General features: G+C 56.7%; 1 protein-coding gene across 1 annotated transcript; it reads right to left on the reverse strand.

The window, feature by feature from the left end:
- Nucleotides 1–2,897: 2,897 nt before the first annotated feature.
- Nucleotides 2,898–5,095, reverse strand: FZD9 (frizzled class receptor 9). The gene has a single exon (XM_053995962.1). The coding sequence runs from the start codon at nucleotides 4,997–4,999 to the stop codon at nucleotides 3,245–3,247; it is 1,755 nt and encodes a 584-aa protein (XP_053851937.1). The 5' UTR covers nucleotides 5,000–5,095; the 3' UTR covers nucleotides 2,898–3,244.
- Between the last annotated feature and the right edge of the window lie 14,297 nt (nucleotides 5,096–19,392).

The following is a 19,392-nucleotide window of genomic DNA, read 5'->3' on the forward strand; positions in this document are numbered from 1 at the left end:
GCTTGAAGGCTCTCGGCAATGGGCTGATGCTGTTTTCCCTGGAGAAACCGCCTCTCTCCACAGGAGGTGGTTTGGCTTGCTGGCCATGCAACAGGACCTGGGTGAATCTGAGTGACTCCAGCTGGGATATTTCCAGGCCTCAGCGTGGAGATCTTGCAGCAGCATCTGCTCTAAGGCCTTTTTGGAGACTTGTTTTTTATAGCAGCCCCTCCATGGCATCAGTGTCCTGTGCAGGGCTATAAATAGCTGTCCTCACACCTGGCAGGGCAATGTGGGGGCTTGGCGGGCAGCCGGAGCCCTGCTATCACCATCATCAGTCCTGCTGCACCTGCTGCCTTCAACAGACCCCGGGAGCTCCTATGATTGCTGGAGTTCCAGCGTGGCCTTAGGAAAACGAGACCCAACTTTGGCCCCCTGGGTTTCCTCATGGCTTAATTCTAAATCATTAATTAATACTTTGGGTAATGGAGGTTTTAGCAAATTCCCAGAGCACAGTGGCTTTTCTTTTGCTACTCAAACCTGGAGAGAGAGTCCATCCATGTAAGGGTGGATAAACTCCATGGCTCAGCAAATGCCTGGAGTGACAAGACTCCACTTCTCCATGCTGAGCTGGACCAGGACCTCAGGGACCTCAGGATGTCCTGGCCCTGTTTGCACCGAGCTGGCAGCCCAACTCACCCTCCACAGCCATCCCAAGCCAGGCACTGCCCTGTGGGGCCTAGGCACTGCTGAGCCCTACTTGTCGCTTGCTGGGGGTTTATTGGAGGCAGGTGTTTGGTGTTCTTGGGGCTCCTCTGAGGAGGATGGAGATGGGATGCAGGGATGAGTTTGGGTGGGGGTGTAGAGAGGGAGCCTGAGCCCCACAGCACAGGGTTGAAAGAAGCTGTGACTAGGAGCCAGCAGTGTCCCTGGGCCAGTCCTTCCATGTGACAGCTCCGCTTTGCAACAGGCTCTGTGGAACTGTGTCCTGGCCATGCTCAGCTCTCAGGACTGGCAACCTCCAGTGGAGCCAGCTGGGCTGCTGGGGCCGATAGTGGACAGTGGTGGGTGCCGGCGGCCCCTCTGGGGCCCGATAGCAGGGACCCGTTGGGACGGCTTGTCTGGGTGAGCACTCCAGAGGCAGCTGCTCCTTGGCAAGCGCTGGGTGCTCAAGGGCAGCCAGTCCCCAGGGGTGCCGCCAGCCGGGCACCAGCACTGGGCTGCGTGCCTGGCACACAAGGTGAACCAAACTGGCTCTGGGCTTAGGACCCAGGGCAGAACACAGGGAGAACATGTGGCTCTGTGCCCCCTTCCCAGGCAGCCCTTGCCTAGAGCCATGCCCAGCTCCCCAGCTGGACTTTGGAGCCTGTCCCGCAGCCAATATTGACTCTCCTGCCCCAGGTCACGTCCCTTTTCTCTGCCCAAAACAAACTTTCCTGTGGCAGCCAAGGGAGCTCCAGAGGCTGCAGCCCACCAGTGCTGGGGCCAGGTAGGGTACCTGCCCTAGCACCATCATCACCACCAGCCTAGGGAAGGGGCTGGATGCCCACCAGCACAGCCAGGGGTACCCAAATCTGTTGAGAGACTCTCGGTGTCCCCCCAGCGACACCACATAGGCACTGGGGGCTCCTTCACACCTCGTCCACCACACCAGCTCCTGAGGGAGGAAAAGGCTTTTCTCAGCTCAGTGACCCAACTTCTCCTGCCTTCCCGGCATCCCAGGGGTGGCAGGGAGCAGATTAAAGGTGCTTCACCGGTCCCACCATCAGAGCAGCACAAAGCCCTAGCACAACTCGATGGTGGGTGAGGGGTCCCGACCCAGCCCTTGCCCCCACTCCAGCCAAAGGGGGGAGTCTTGCCCCTGTCCTCCAGCCACAGTTTGATAGTTTGAACCCTGAAGGCTTCATCAAATGGGGGCCAAGGGCTGTTGGGGTGAGCAGTGGATGCCAGGTTGAGTGCTGGAGAGAGGGTCCGTTGCTGGATTGTTGCTCCCTGGACCAGGGTCGACCCTCCCTGGAGTCCAGATCTGCCCAGCCTGCAGGATGGCTAATTAGATGATGGACAAGTCTAAGCATCACTAGAGCTGTGTTGCCCCTACAGATCCTGCTTGCCACAGGTACTGTGCTGCCCATCCCCCTGCCACAGCCCCCTGCCTACTTCTCTTCCCTAGCACTGGGAATCCCTGGCACATCCCTGGGGCCAGCCAGGCAAAACAGTCCCACCAAACCCCTGCAGAGATGAGCTGGCCCCTGCCAGCCCCTCAGGATGTCTCGGGGAAGGGTAGGCACTTCCCCCCTCTCTGAGCCCCTGCAGAGCCACACTCCTGCCCACCCTATGTCCACCAGCCCCGGCTCCCCCTGCCAGCCCCACCAGCACCAGCTGAAGCTTGAATTTTCCTCCAGACAATGGGGAAAGCGAGCTGGGATTGTAACCAGAGCGGGAGATAAATAAAGCTGCCCAGAAGTTTCCATTACCTGCACCTTGGGCTTCTGCGGGGGACATCAAAGCTGAGCCCTCTCTGCCCCAAGGTCCCGTGTCCCCAGCCCATCTCCCTGGCTCCTGGCCTGCCCCCTCAAAGCCCCTCAGCCTGGCACCGAGGCTCCAGCAGCCGATGGCACCGACACAAATCACCTTCAGAGCATGTAGTGGAAAAGATGATTCGTGTTGTAGCACAGGAAAACCCTCCTCCTCCTCTTCCTCCTCCTCCTTGCTGAGGGGGGAACAGAAGTGGCCCCAGGGAAGCCATGGAGGGGAACTGGATGGTGGCACCTGCTGGTACCATGCTCTTGCCAGAGACAGAGGCACCCCAGCATGGCCTGGCATGGCCTGGCCCAACATGAAAGCCCCCAAACTGGGGTGGGGTCCCATGGGGGAGCTCTTGACCCCCTGGAATCCCTGCAAACAGCACCAGGCTTGGATCAAATAACACATCCAGGGTTTATTGTTTTTTCCATTCCTTGCAGCTAATGATCAAAAAAAATTTAAAATAAATTACAGAATTAAATAAACACGGATGGATTATTCCTCTCCCTGTCCCATCCCCACCATCCCCCAAAGAAAGCGTTAGAAGAGTCACTGGATTTGGCAACAGCAACAACAAAACAACCTCTAGGAAAAAGCGGCTACTTGTCAGTGAGTGGTGCTGGGGGGTCCTGCAGCCTCACCCCTCTAAACCTGGGAATGTCCCTCTTGCCGCCACACAGCCCTTGCCCTTGCCCCTTACCCGTGAGGCCACTTCTTCCGGTGTGGGGGTCAGGCCCCGTCTCTAGACGTGAGTCGGGTTGTCCAGGTATGGGTCCGTCTTGGTCATGTGCAGCATGACTGTGGGGGCTTTGTAGTGGCAGTGTCCCCCGCCACAGTTGACCCCACTGCAGGGCTTGCTCCGCGTCCTCATGCCCAGACGCCTGTTGCACAGGCTCTGCCAGGTCTGTAGCGTTTTAGAGCTCCACACCCACACCCCACTGGTGATGCCCACCACCAGTGACATGAAAATCTTTAGCATAAAGACAGCCACAGTGGGCACCGAGGCCTCAAGGGAGCAGTCGGTGGCACGGCGGCCAGGCAGGCGTAGGCAGCCACGCTCCAGTGCCTGGAGCATCCAGTAATCCACATTCAGCCGCTCATAGAAGTAGCAGACAATGACACAGGTGGCCGGGACAGTGTAGAGGATGGAAAAGACCCCAATCTTCACCATCAGCTTCTCCAGCTTCTCTGTGTTAGTGCCACCCGTCTTCATGATCTTCCGGATGTGGAAGAGGGCAACGAAGCCAGTGAGGATGAAGGAGGTGCCAATGACCAGGTAGCAGGAGAGGGGGATGAGGACAAAGCCGGTCAGGGCACTGATGTCCATGCTCCCCACATAGCACAGCCCCGTGAGCTCATCCCCTGCCACCTTCCGCATGGTCAGGATGACAATGGTCTTCATGGCTGGGATGCCCCAGGCGGCCATGTGGAAGTAGCTGCTGTGGGCCTCAATGGCCTCATGTCCCCACTTCTTCCCAGCAGCCAGGAACCAGGTGAGGGTGAGGACAACCCACCAGAGAGAGCTAGCCATACCAAAATAGTAGAGGATGAGGAAGACAATGGTGCAGCCTGTGCTCTCCAGCCCCTCCTGTATGATGTAGAGCTCACCATTCTCCCGGTCACAGGCAATGTTCTCAGCCCCAGCCACAGAGCGGATGATGAAGGCCACAGAGTAGACATTGTAGCACATGGAGAGGAAAATGATGGGCCTCTCAGGGTACTGGAAGCGGTGGGGGTCAAGCAGAAAAGTGAGGACTGTGAAGGCAGTGGATACGAAACAGAGGGTGGACCAGACAGCCATCCAGATGAAGGCAAAGTCCTTGTCCTCCCGGGACCAGTACACGTCCACCCCAGGGGAGCACCTGGGTGCGCACGAGAGGCTCTTCTCCACGTACTGGAACTTCTCAGGATTGTCGCAAGCCCCCAGCCCATTGGGTCCCCGTCCCTCGGTAGCGGTGCCAGGTGGCCAAGGCCGGGGGGCCACGGGCAGCATCCCCTGTCCCTTGTGCGGCTCAGCAGCTGAGGCATTTTCAGGGGCCTCCATGCAGAGGGCATTGGGGTCATTCTTGGTGGGCAACCTGCCACAGTCAAGTGACTCAGGCCAGCCGAAATTGAACTGTTCCATGATGGGGACGCACTTGTGGCGGGCCTGCTCACACATGGGGCGGCAGGCAGGGATGCTGGCGCTCACCTGATCGGTGCACATGGGTGCGTAGAGGGAGCAGAGGAAGAAGCGCAGGTGAACGTGGCAGCCGTATTCCACCAGCGGGGCGAACTCGTGCAGCTTCAGGGCGGCCTCACGCTGGCTCTCGTGCCCCAGCAGGTTGGGCATGCGGGTCAGGTTGTACCCGATCCCCCGGCACATCGGGATGTCCACAGGCTGGCACCGCGCCGCGCGCCCCCGCGGGCCCTCCAGTCCCGCCAGCTCCAACCCGCGACCGCCCACTCCAAAATGCCACAGCACCCACAGGGCCACCCGCAGCCGTGCCGCCGCCATCGCCCGCCGCCCGCACCGGCCCCGCGGCTGCTACAGCTCCGCCATCGCCCGGCCACGCTGCCCCCGCCGCCACGGGGCCGATCGCTGCGGTGCTGGAGGCGCCGCGCCGGGGCAGCCCCCGGCCCCGGCCCCGGCCCCGGCCCCGGCCCCGGCCCGCGCCATGCGGCGGCGGCCCCCCCGAGCGCCCCACGCCGCCCCGCGCCCGCCGACACCGGCAGCACCCGCCGAGCGCTCCCGCCCCGCCCCGCCCCGCCGGGCGTGTCGGGGAGGGGGACGGACGGGACGGGGAGGGACGGGGGGCGGGACCCACGCCGGGAACCGGCAGCGGGGTCTGCGCGCAGCCCCGGAGCTCCCCGGCGCTGGGGACGCGCGGGCGGGGGAAACGCGGTCACACAGCACGCTGACAGACACGCGCACACACGCACACGTGCACAAACAACACTTACACAGGTATAGTTACACACGTGCGCGCTCTCGCACACACTAATGAGCACGTGTCCCTCTGCACACACACGTAACACACACACTGACAGACGTGCACACCCTTCCACACATGTACATACACGCATGTGCACACCCAGACGTGCACATGCCCACACACTATCACACATAGTCACACACCAAAACACACACGCAGATATCTACACACTAACGTGCACAGGCACACATGCGTTGACACACGTGCCCATTACCGTGTGCATGTCCGTGTGTACACACACGTACGCTCACATGCACACGCACACGCAGACAAGCACAGACAGGCTAACACACACACACACACACACACACACACACAAGCACGCACATACACTAACGTACACGTGCACACGTACTCAGAGACGGACACGCGTGCACAGCCGCACTCCGCCAGCCAGGCCCCGCACACCCGCAGGGGCATGCACTGGCACGTGTGTGCATACATACACCTGGGCACAGGATCACACGTGACCTCACGGTTGCCCAGACCCGCAGGGTGCTGCCAGGCCCCCGTTTGCCCGCAGGGTGTGCGTGAGCGGCTGAGCACACCTGAGCACACTCCAGGGCTTGTTGTCCCTGGGAGAGGGATCCTCTCCCCGCAGGGTGACGTCCCTCAGTTTGGGAACACAAACTGCCGCTTTGGTGCTGAGAACTGAGGAACTCACAGCGCGTGGCACATGATGCCTGTGCCCCTGGGGTTGAGCACGTGGTAGAACAGTGGAGACTCCGGGAAATGGCTCAGCTCCAGTGCCCACAGCACAGGCCAGGAAAGCCGTGTCCCCGGCTGAACGACAATTCAGGGCAGGCACAGAGCAGGGGACAGCAATGTCGCTATAAGGCCAGGGCAGCTCCTGGCAGGTGACATAAGTTTATGTCAGGGTGGTCAAGCCAGGGCTGCCAGACCCCAAAGTCCAGTGTCCCACTCACAGGGTGACAAATTACATCCAAGGCATGGGGAGGTGTTACAAACACTCTGGAGGTGGCAGCACCCCTGAGGACAGGCTGTGCTGCTCAGGCGACCGTCATAAGGCGCGATCAGCAGCCCCCCACTCCTATGACCTGCCGAACCCAGGTCAGCCCAGGTTGCTCTGTGCCATCGCCAGCACCCCTTTTGAAGCAGCTCATCCACCCCGGGGTGATTCCAGCAGGGTCCCTTGAGTGTCCTGCGGGACATCTGGCTTCCAGTGCCTGGCTGGCGCCAGGGGGTCCGGGCATCCAGCCATTCCTAGGCATTCCCACACTCTGTGACTTCTTTAGTAACAGCATAACAACCTGTCAGCGCGGCCCCTAATCACTGACGCTCACTGTGCGGGATCCAAACATCCCGGTCCGGCGCTATAGGGAAATTCCATGGGAGCTGCTTATCAGCCATATAAGCAGGAGATAAGGCGTCGCCCCGGAATTTCCCTCTAACATGGGGTGCCTGCACAATGGGCTCCGAGGCCCTGTGAATAGGGTTATTGGGGATTATTTGGAATGTTGGGATGTTTGTCACCTTGGCCACCAGCTCTGGGGTGTTTCAGAAATCCGTCCCATGTGCCCAGTAACACGAAGCAGCTTCAGGGGGCTTCGTGATGTGGGTTAGGGACACATACTCTAAGAAATGGCTGTTTGGGGGTAGTTTGTGCTGCAGTGCAGTCCTGGGGACAAATTGTCATGAATGGCAGAGCAGCAAAGTGATGGGGATGGAGGCGGCACCTGCAGTGTGCTGGGACCTTTCCCTGGGTCCCTCATCCCTCTAACCCCTAGACCCAGGGCATGTGTCCTGTGTGAGGTGAGGGACCAAGGCAGTCACTGCCACCACTCCAGGACACCCCAAACACAACTCTGGCCACTGAGGCTTCCCTTCAAGGAATTGATTCCTAAGGAAAGCTAGGAAGCATCACCTGGAAAACCTGAAACATCTCTGACCCAGCCCTGGCTGCCCAGTGAGGGGCTTGCTCTGTGTCCTCATGCCCAGCCGCCTGTTGCATAGGCTCTGCCGGGTCTGTAGTGTTTTAGAGCTACAGAGTAAAGCTAGCGTTTAGACGGGCGGTGGGCACAGGCAGGGGCTGGATGAGACCCGGGGTCCTAGCCGCACCTTTCTGGTTCACCCCCATGGTTGCCCTCCACCTGGACTATGAAAGGTTAAAGGGGGGGGGGGGGAGAGGGTACAAATAAATATATTTTAAGTTAATTTTGCTTTAATATGTAAAACTGTTGCTCTTGGCTCCTGCTACTGCAGCTTGGCCAAGAGCAACACAGGGATTTTTGTAGTCAAGGAGCTTCTTGTAGAGGTGTGGCTGCCCCTAACCTCTGCCCTGCAGCTTGGGGTGCTCCTCTCTCACAGCCCCTCCCCTTGCCCCAGATACTCCATGGGGTGCCCAAGCCCTGCCTGAGCCCCAGGGACCTTCCCGGAGCTTCATCTCACGCCAGAGATATGCAGGGGGTACCGGGAGGTACCACCAGCACCCCAAGCCTTGTCTTTGCACTGCCCCACTGCCTGTGCCTGATGGAGAAGTGACCTGTCCCTGCCAGCTCGCACGCCTGGGGAACGCAGGGACGGCGGGGAGGGGGCAGTGCAGGAGTGGGGACATCCCGGCCACGCACAGAAGCCGAGATCTCCAGCAGGTCTGGGAGCCCCACAGTGAAAACAAGAACCCCAGGTAGACCAACACAGAGATTTATGGTCTTGGAAGTGGCCCTGCGCTGTAGATCCAAGATCAATAGCAGAAAGAAAGGGCTCTCAGAATTGCTCAGGAATCCTGCCCGGGAAGCGGCCAGGCAGGCGAGTGGGACGGATCGCTGGAGCCCGGGAGCCTGTGGTTCCTGGCAGAGCTTTGCCCCATTTCCTTTCTTCCCGTCAACAGCGCCTGAAACCTGTGCGAGAGCCTCGGCAAGGGGAGGGGATGAATGGAAAAAATCCACTGGCTGCCCCCCGGTACAGGGGGCTGCGGCAGTGCCTCTCTGGCCAGCCATAGCAGCAGGGAGGGCGTCTTTCTGGGAGGAAGGGCTTGGGGGATCCTCTTGGCACCAGAGATGAGGACAGCCCTGGTGGGAGTCATTGAGGGGGCAGTGGAGGTGGGGTGGTGGAGCAAGGGAAGGGATGGTGGAGCTGGGGAAAGGGTGGATGGAGCAAGAGAGGAGGCAATGGATGTGGGGAGAGGGAGGGGAGAGATGATAGCGAGATGGAACTGGGTGAGTGATGGAGTAGGGAAGAGAGTGATGGAGGTGGGGAAGAAGCAGTAGAGTAGAGGAGGAGGGGATGAAGCTGGAGAGGGGGGCAACAGAGCCTGGGAAAGGGTGATGGAGCAGAGAAGGGACTGATAGAGCTGGGCAAGGGAGCCGGTGATTGATCCAGGGAGGAGGTAATCGACTTGGGGAAGGGGTCAGCAGGGCAGGGGAGGGGGCAGTAGGGCAGGGGAGGGTGTATAACAGCAGGGGATCAATGGGAAGATGGAGCTGGGGAGTGGGCAATGGACTTGGGAAGGGGGTGGTGTAACTGTGGCAGAACTGTGGGTGCTACTCTGCCCAGCCTTGACCAGGGCAGCAGGACTTGCTGCAGGGAGGTGGGGGGCTCCATGCCATCACTGCCCTTGCCTCTGACCTGACAAGCTCCCAGATCCCCAGTGGTCCCAGCTCCCACCAGTGTCTGGCTCGTAGAGAGAGGCAGGGGCTGGGCCAGGGAGAGGAATCCACCTCGCGAGGACAGGCCATGTCCATGTGAGCCAGGGCTCTGGGTACCCTGTGCCCTACCTGCCAGCTTGGAGGCAGGAAATGGCACAGTCCTGCAGGGATCTGGGAGGGATAATTTTCTCTTCCTGAAGAATTTCACAGGAATTGCTGTGCAAAAGGCCAGTGGCTTCAGTTTCAAAAGGATGCCAGTGCCAGGCGGGATGGGCTAGTGAGCAGGTGGAGGCGTCCATTCTGGGAGCAACCCATGGGGCTGTGGGCTGGCACCCACCCAGCCAGAGAGGCAGATTACCCCTGCCCCAGCCACCATCTCCTTGGGGACACCAGGATCACCACGAGTGATCCTCAAGCCCAAGTTCCTCCTGCCCCAGGCACAATCCTGTGTGATGCCAATGCACATGCACGTGCAACAGACTGTGCCCACCATAAGACAACTGTTCTCTGTGCCCCGGGCAGGTTCTGTGCCATGGGCAGGTGCAGGAGGGGAGAAATATGGGGATTTTGGGATCTGCTTCCCAAACAAGCAGGTGGAGCACAAACAGTGTCCCAAGGCAGTGTCCCAGTCACCTCCTGGCCTCTGGTTCTCTGCAGGTATTTGTGGTTACAACCCAGCCCATGGTGCAAGGACACTGTGGCCAGGACTCAGGGATGCAGGCTGACCTGTGTGACATTACCAGGGATGCTCTCTGCAGCCTTGTCACCCCATCACCCTGCAGCTGGGGACTTGTGGGTCCTGCTGTCAGCCAGCCCCCCTTCCCCAGCCCTGGCCACAGTATCCCTGGGCCACGACATCCCCATTCACATAGCAGTGACACAAATCAGGGGGGAGACACACGGCTCAGGGCATGACCTTAACCCCAGGATCCCTGGGAGCCTGAGGGACCAGCACAGGGATGGGGACCACGTGCAGCTGTGGGACTCAGGGGATGGGGCAGGAGGACAGTGGTGTGTTCCAGGGGAGCCATGGCTGGGAGAATGAGGGATAAGAAAGACAATGTCCCTACCTCATCCACAGTATTTTATCTGGTGAGTGTGGTGACAGCACAAAGGGCTGCTTTCAGCTCCTGGCAGCACTGAGACACTTGTCCCCAGCAATGGGACCTCTCCCATCATTGGGAAACCTGGACTGAGCCACATCCCACCCTCAGCCACCTCGTTTACCCCTGCAGACCCTTTCTAGGAAGACAGGAGCCAGGTGAGCCCTGGCAGCAGCCATTCACTCTGAACCCTACTGGTGGCAGCAGCTGAAGATTGGAGCAGCTGCCTGAGAAAGGCAGGTGAATGGCTGGAGCTCCCTCTCAGCTGTCTCAGCCCTGGGAAGAACTGTTCATATACCCCCGTGTTGGGCCATGGGGCCACCATGTGCCCCCCCAGGTGATCTTCAGTGCCCACCTCTGTTTCCTGGTAACCCAAGGATGGGCCAAGGAGGTTCCTTGTGCTGGGAGCAGGCTCCGAGGTGCTCCCAGACAAGATTCCAAGCCAGCACAGGAGCCCTTTCACCCCCAGCCCTGCTTGCCCCCCAAAGTGAAGTTTCTTCCCCAAGATCCCCCATCCTGGGGCGGGTGCCGGCACCAGGTCCTGGTGCTCACATACACACTCAGTCCTTTCTTCAGCCTCAGCCACAGGCTCGGTGCTGGCAGGAGGCTCCACGCTGCACAATGCGCCTCCTTGTTCACCCGGCCCAGGGCTGGCTTGTGGGGAATGGCAGGGAATCGCCTCCATTTCCTGCTGGAGTTTTATTACATTCACCGTATAAATAAATAAATATGATCCAGAGAAGAAGGGGAGAAGCACGGGGCAGGCTGGAGCCAGGCAGAATGTGGGCTGGGACTCAGCCCCACAGTACCAGGGCTGGGGCACCCTGGAAGGGGGTAGGAGATGCACCATAGCAGCTATGTCCTGGGTTGTTCATGCTCCCTGGACCCTCAGTGCCTTTCCAAGGAGCAGCAAAATCCAGGAGGCAACTGCCTGGTCAGGGACTGTGGTCACCAGCCCTGCTACTTGACTGGAGGAGAAACCTTCTCCCAAGCAATCTGGGAGGAGTGGGAGCCCCCTCAAGCCCTGCCACTGCCTGATGAATTGCTGTGTCACACTGAATGATGCCGTGGGGCCAAGAACCTCTGCACAGGTTCAGGCTTTTACAGAATAAGAGGCTGGACACAGTCAAAGCATCCCCTGGGAAGAAGGAACAACCTTAGAGAGCTAAGCCCCAGCCCACTGTATGCTGCAGGAGCAGGGAGGGCTCTTGGAACCTGCTAGAAATAGTTTTATCACACCACTGACTTGGCCAAGCTGCCCACTCGGTTGCCAAGACCAACTACATGTATCCAAGTGCAACCTCAAGGCTCTGTCACTTGTCACTTCCCCTGGGTGCCCCACAGCCATGGAGGGCTTTCTCCAGGTCCTCACCTACCGGCAATGCCATTGGTGCTGTGGTTCTCCAGCTGCACAGACCAGGAGGAAGAATCCTGGCTTTTCCAGGGCTCTTGGGTTGAGTAGGTGTCATCTCTCCTGTGCAGCTGGGCCCAAGTGCAGGGAGAAAGCAGGAGCAGCCCCAAGTGATGGTCTCCTGTCTCTGATACCTCTGGGTGAGCATTTCTCCTCCCAGTTACTGGATAGAGTTATCAGTGCTGGGAAGTCCCATATTGCATTTCTCCCTTTCTTCCCAGGCCCCAAACACCTTCCAATGGGTGTCATCCCAGTCTATGGCAGGAAGCTGGAACAAGAGGATCTTTAAGGTCCCTTCCAATTCAAACTACCCTCTGATTCCATGGAAGCAGCCCATGTTCAGGCATCATTCTGATGGTTCCTACCCAAGGTTGGGTCACTCCTTGCTCTCGACAAACCATCTGGCACCAGCATCCTCTTCCCTGAGCTGGTTCCTCCTTGAGTACTACCTCTTCTCCTCCTCTCCATATGGAGAACCCTAGGAAATCCTCATCTCTCACCTGGCCAGAGGAGAAAGTTCCGCAGACATGTCTAACCCCATCACCAGAGACCCGCTACAGTGCAACAATTCCATCTCCACCTTCCCTGGGCCCTCTTTGAAGAGGAGCTGCTGTGGATGAGCTGTAACTCAAGGACCTGAGTTCCCCAGAGCCTTATTTCTCAAAAAACAGAGCCTGATGTCCTGGCAGGGCCAGCTCAAGGGACACAGAATTTTGACAAGTTTAGGGTAAAAAATTTTCTGCTCTGCTGGAGATGGACCCAGAGCCCTTCTGCCTCCCATCGCCCACAGGATTTGGGTTCATGCCCATATGGGAGGTTCCTGATGGGTCACTCTGCTCTTCATTGTCACCAGCTGGTCAGATGGGCTCTGACACTTCTCAGGGATCAGAAAACCCCTCACCTGCCTGGCCCCCCCAAACATTCCACTTGGGAAGTTCAGACCTGATCCCAGTCTCCCTGGGGGAGATGGGATTTAGGCACAGGGAATCCAAACCAGCAAAGAACTACACCCCAAGTGTGTTCCAGAAAAGTAATGTGACCTCTTGCCATTCCCCACACCTTCACCCTCCCAGCTCCCTGAGGCACCCATCCCTTGGGGCAGCATTGGTGCATACAGGGAGCTGGAGGGGCGCATTCCACCAGGGAAGGACTTTGTATTGGAGCAGCACCAGTGTGACCTCCTTCTATCTCAAAAACATCCTAATATGCCAACATCTCTAAAAATATTTGAAACCCCAAAGTTTAACAAAGAAAGCAAGCAGCAACATGGTGGGGGAGCCAGCTGCTCTTTTTCTTTTCCAAAAAATATCTTCACAAGATGGGGCAGTGCCTTGTCAGGTCTATCATCATCATCATCATGGCACTAGGAGCTCAAAACAACAACCTGGAGTAGAAACCCTCAGGTATGTCAAACAAAAACACAATTCCCCATTCACTGGCTAATCCTGTTCTCCTTGGGGGGAAAAAACCCACAAATCTCACAGATTTATTCAGCCAAACTCAGCACTTTTGGGTTTTGCTGATGGTGTCTAAATATAGTTTGTGAGAAGCAAATAATCTTTCAGGGATTTCTGCTACTTCCATCTCTCCAATCACCTTGTTTAAAGGTCAGTGGCTGTGGTGAGGGCTCACAGGCATCCTAGGGCAGGAGCCTGGAGGTGAGGAAATGAGCTTTTTGGTGTGTCACCTAGGCTGTGAGTTGGGTCACCCATCCCTGGGCTCCTCCAGCAGCACTGGGGTGGGCTCTGTCCCCATCCCCAACTCCAGCCTATCCATCTCCTGGATAAGCTGCTAATAGCACAAATTTCCCTGTCACGTGCTGGTCACTGGAGGAGATGAGGAGAGCAAAAGTTGTTATTGGGGAGGCCACAAGCTAGAGGTGACATACTTTGAAGTGTTCAAGGTCAGGCTGGATAGGGCTTGGAGCAACCTGGTCTAGTGAAAGGTGTTTGGTGAAAGGAAGTTGGAACTGGATCATCTTTAAAGTCCCTTCCAACTCAAACCATTCTGTGATTCCATGATCTCATCCCAGAGCAGCACAAGACAATAGATCCCAGCTCTCTGAGTGCCCTGCTAAGCCTCTTCCCCTGATGTTCAATCTGCATGATCCTGCTTTTGCCCTGCCCCAGGGTACCCTGAGTTACCTTCCCTCTCTCTCAGTCCCTAGTCCTACCCTGCTCCACGCGAAAAGAGCCACAGGCAAGGGAGTTGGTGCTGGCTGGAAGAGCTGAAGGTCCCACCAGCTCTACATACTCCCAAAATCCAGGGCTGAAAAACAAATGTCTCCAGGTCTGCAGGAGAGCCATGGCCCAAGGAAATGTCATATCCTATCACCCTGCAGTGGCTGAGGGCTGTGTTGGCACCACTGAGGGCAGAACCCAGCTGCCCTCTTAGGTGAGTCCAAGTGTTTCTGCAGCCAGTTCGGGCTCCCAGTAATATAGGTTTACTGCAAACACCCCAGGAGCAGCAGTAAGGTATCTAAGTGGGATATGAGATATGTGCATGCCACAGGGGATGGCCTTGGGTGGTGGGAGAGAGCTGCAGTACTGCAGCAAACGTGGGTTCAGCCCGGTGCTCCACGTTCTGGTGGGTCCCCTGGCACCGCTGTAGCATTCCCATCACATGTCAGCCCCAGGGTGCCAGACCATCCCATGGGAGCTGAAGGCCAGGCAGCCTGTGGAGCTGCCCTGCTTTCCAGCAAATTCCTAGCCCCAACCACTCTGAGCGGGGACACTTCCCAGATCCACTGGGCTTCGGCATGTGCCATGTCCGTGTCCCTGCCATGGGCTCTGCCCTGGCAGGCAGGTCACATCCCAAAGCCCCCAGTGGCCCCACACCCCTCCTCTCCCACCACATTTTCCACCCTCACTGCAAACCCCCAGTGAAGGAAAATTTGAACCATGGAAAACCAAGCCCGTCCCTGTCAGCCAGGCCACATTCCTCCTCCTCCTCCTCGGCCCCTTGACTCTCAAACCACAGCTCCGGGATCTCCAGTGTCCCACCCCAGCTGGTTGCCCCGCTCCCTCTGTGCAGGATCCGGAGCAGCTTGAGCTGCAGGGAGCCTGTTTTGGAGTGCACTGAGGGTTTTGTGGAGCAGCCAGAGTTTCAAGGGTGAGGGTGCTGCTGGTGTAGCCACAGTGGCTCCCCCATTCACCTCTCCCTGTGCTGCTCCAAGCCCAGGTCCCACATTAGCTCCAGCTTTCCTAAGCCCACATTTAGGACTAGTCCCTCCAGCATCTGACATATGAGGCCAGGGAGACACCACTGTCCCTCTCCTCTGGGCTCACCAAGGGGAGCAGAACTGGGAATCACCACATTCCTGACCCTTCCACACTGGAATGACCACAACCTTTCCCCCCATACTTCTCATTCCTGACACAGGTCACTATTCCACCCTCAGCTTTCAGATCCATGTTCAAAATCTGAAGTCTTCCTTTGCCTACGTAACTCCAGAACCTTCTCTACTACCTTCTCCAGAATCAGTCCCCAGGGCCTGTCAGGCACAGTTCCTGTCTGGCTTTACATAAGAAGATGCTCTGCACTGTGGGAGAGGCACGGGAGGCACCAGGATACACTGAACACAAGACATGCATGGGAAGGGGTGTACAAACTACTGAAACCCCAGAGAAAACAGCTCAATTCTGATTTATTTTTTCCCAAAACCCAGAAAAAGAAGTGCAGGATCACCAGGGAGCTCCCACTTTCAATGTCAGGACCAGGTGAGGGGTTGAGGATGAATAAGCTGGACCCCTCCCAAGAGCATCCTTACCTGGGAGCTGCATCATCCCTAGGGAGCTCCCTTGGACCCTTCTTGGACGGGAATGCTTCTGTCAGCTCTGGAGCCACAGCTGTATCCTGAAACAGAGGTATCCTGAAACAAATGCTAATTGTTCCCAGTTAAGGACAGAACTTGGATACTCATCAGCACATAGTACCAGCCCTAATGATTTTCCCAGGATGGCTGGGAATGGGGGCAGTGGAGCTGGGGAAGGCTCCTGCTCCTGGTGTCTGCCCTGAGAGGGGAGATTTGTGTCTATGCTGCTTTCAGGGAAAGGAAAAATGTGCTTTGGGCTCCCCTGGGCATTCCTAACAGCTCCTCGAGGGATGGAGCAGCAGTACCCCCCAGGGACCCCAGTGCCCCATAGCAGTAGTGCAAGAGCTGGCCCAGGGGACCCTTTTGCCCTGCCCAGTGTCCCCCCCGCACCTTCTCCCACTGTGACTGGCTGTCTTAGGGCATCCCAAAAGTAGCTGGGGCCAGGGCTGAGATAGCACAACCCTACAGGCAGCCCCAGCCTCGGATATTCTCAGCTGGGCTGGGCTGAGGACATTGAGTGAGGGCACCGGGGGCTGCATGGCCCTGCAAAACCCCCCAAATATGACAAACAACTGAACCCAGAGCTTGGCTGGGCTGTGGGTGCCCTTCAAGGAACTCAGACAAGAGGAAAGCAGAATTGTTTCTCCTGGATCCCCAAGGCTGAGCCAGGCTGGATGCTCTGCGTGTGATACTACCATCACTGCTTCTGCAGCTCACAGGGATTTTCTCAAAGCTGGAGGAAAAAACCTTATGGAAGCTGCAAAGTCATGAAGAGCAGCAACACAAGATGGCAATATGGGGGTCCAGTTGCACCGAATGCCCACAAACCTACCCAAGAGAGAGCAAGCTTCCAAAACCTGGCAGATGCCGGAAACACTTTCAGCACAGATGGGAATCCCTGGGGCTGGGTCCCAACTCTGCTAGAGGGGTTTGCCCCTGGAAACACCAGCTGAGGGCGCTGGGAGCCCCTGCTCTGCTTGCGGGGGGAGTTCCTTGGTGACCACGTTGTTGGAGAGGTGAGGTACCCCAAATCACCCTGAAAGCAACAGCCGCTTCCTCCATTACCCAGTCAGCACTGCCAGCACACTGGGGAAGAAAGGAATTTCTGTGTAAATCCCATTTACTGTCGCATTTCTCACTTCCCACCCAGTAGACAATCCCAGCCCTCAGTGCAGTGCTGTGTGAAGGGGCAGTTTAATATATTTTTGGAAGGAGAGGAAAAAAAAAGCCCTCTCTGAAAAGAGCCTCTTTCAGCTAATAATGAAGTGAATATTATATTAAGAGTGAAAACATATTCCGGGGAACTTACAGAGGGAGACAGAAAACCTTTTCATAACACCCTGGCCACAAACACAACTGCCAATTAAACCGGCTTCGCTCTCTGGCTAGTGCCAACACAAACGAGGGGCCAGGAGCGGAGCATGGAGCTGGATCATTCTGTGCCCAGCTGGGCCTGGCTGCGGCTGGCAGCACAAAGCGGTTTCTGCTTCCGTGACTTTCAGAGCCTGGAACAAAAAGATCTGAGTCCCTTGTCCTTACCTGGGGGAACGGGTGCCCAGTAAGGCAAGGGACTCCGGTGCCATGGAGGTCCTTGGTCCTTGTCCCAGCCCAGGGGCTCCAGTGCCATGGGAGTTCCTGGTTCCTGTCCCAGCCCAGAAGAACAGGGTGCCCAGTGACTCAAGGGGCTCCAGAACCCCAGGGACTTCTCTGCCCCGTACCAATCCAGGGGATCCAGTGCACATGGGGCCCTTGGTCCCTGCCTGCTGCCTCCTCTCTGCCCTGTCAGCAGCACAGGGATGGTGACAGGAGCCTGAGCCCCCAAGTCCTTGGGATCAGCAGGATTGCTCCTGGCCCAGGGGAGGGTGCTGAGCACCCACCCAGACTGAGCTGATAGGACCAGCATCCCCATGCATGCCGGGAAGGTTTGGAGAGGTGCTGCATGTCCCACTGCAGCACCTTGTGCCTTGGAGGAAACCTGTGACCAGCCTACATTGTAACAGGTGCCACCTTCCAGCACTCCTATTTCACATGCCCTGGATGTCTCAGCGCAGGTTTAGCACAGCCACTTCATGTGTTTTGGTTGCTTGCCAGTGGTCTCAGCTCAACCTTGTCCCTGGCAGAGCACAGCCCACACTGTAGGGGGCACAAGGACACCCACCCACACTCTCCAGGGTTTCTGCACCAGCTGCCAGTGGAGGGAACAGGCATGGAGTAGGATCTCACTGCCCTTATGTGTTCTTGGTGGTCAGAGGTATGCAGGGGAGGACAACATGATGGGAGCTGCTCAGGTGACACACAGGGGTTGTGATTCACACTTCAAAGAGGCTTTATCTTTGCAGCCCAAGGAGCTGCTGGATTGATGGGTTGAGGGTGAATGACATTTCAGGTTTGGATAAACAGCCATGCCAGGAAAATTTCACCTGAGATCAGATAATCTTGGAATTGAGCAAACCCAGCACAGCTGCAGACCTGCAGGTTGACATAACTGGAAATACAAAACCACTGCTGCACTGGGACCAACCTTTGGAACAGCTTCTCCAGGGAACACACTGAAGATGTTTGTCAAAAACTATTTCATGGAGAGGGGAAAGGGAGGCATTTTGGCCAAAATTAAAAATTCCAGTAGGAAACTTTTCTCTGATTTGGTGTTTTTTGACTACCACCCCAAAAGTGTGGCTCTCTGTAGATATTTTTGTCTCTTTTGCTCAAGGACTAGTATTTCTGCTTTAATGCCAAGTCACCTGATTTTGCCCAGAGGCCAAAGGATTGTATTTCCTCCTTTAATTAAAAAAAAAAAAAAAAAAAAAAAAAAAAAAAAAAAAAAAAAAAAAAGGAAGGAAGAGAGAAAGGAGGGGGGGAAAGGGGAAAAAAAAGAAAATTAAAAAAAAAAGGAAATAAAAGAAAGTAGTTTTTGGACATAATTTGGTAAAGAAAAATACACTTCAGCAAGATCTATATCACCATGGGAAGTCTCCAACAGCAAAAAACTGCCTGCCAACAGACACTGGGTAAAGTACAATTAACCAGTATGGCCTGGGTGGCAGGGAAGGGTGGCTGCTGTTCCTGCAGTGTGCGCTGCTGGCAGCAGGACTGGAGTGGATCTTCCAGAGGCTTGGAAAGTGCCTCACTGTGCCACAGCAGCCACACCACTCCTACACTTCAGATTTAGCAGATGAAACTTCTTCCTCAATGGGCTCTGTCCCCACAGTTTGGGGTCCAGGAGATCCTGCCTTTCCAAGGCCATTGGTGAACAGAGATGTGCTACGTCTCCACTCATGGATCCAGCTGCCCACAGTGGTTTGACCTAAGGGCTGGCAGGGAAGTGCCAGCACAGCCCATGTCAGGGAACTCCAAGGAGGCAGAGCTGGCCCACTCTGGAAAACTTGTCTTGTTTATGTCTTCAGAACTATCTTATCCCAGGAAGAACAAAGTTCTCTGCTTGTAGGGAAGAGGCATCAACTCCCAATCAGAGTTACTACAAAATTTATGCAGAGAAAGACACATATCCAGATTTAAAGGCCATCAGAAAGGAGTCCCAAACACCGCTGGGAAGGAGGCATTGCCATCTAGTGTCAGGCTAGGAAAGGGCTCAGGGACACACTGGCCCTGCAGCAGGAGCTGAACTGGATAATCCGAGTGGGTCCCTTCAGCTCAGGATATTCCATGCTTCTACAATTCTCCTCTTAGTGCCAGCCCAACCTCTACTGACTGGAGATACGGTTTTAGGCCCTTCTGCAAAAGAGCAAGGCCAAGAACATGGAGAGACAAGGCCACCTGCGGATGCATGGATGGCTGGGAAGCCCTGGCTAATATGGCTGGGGAAGTCAGAATCATGGAATGGTTTCTGTTGAGAGGGACTTTAAGGCTCGTCTTGTTCCACCCCCCTGCCATGGGCAGAGACACCTTCCACTAGACCAGGATGCTCTTAGCCCCATCCAACCCGGCCTTGGACACTTCCAGGGATTCAGAGGCAGCCACAGCT

The sequence above is a fragment of the Vidua macroura genome, chromosome 20, assembly GCF_024509145.1.
Source record: "Vidua macroura isolate BioBank_ID:100142 chromosome 20, ASM2450914v1, whole genome shotgun sequence".
NCBI classification, from domain to species: Eukaryota; Metazoa; Chordata; class Aves; order Passeriformes; family Viduidae; genus Vidua; species Vidua macroura.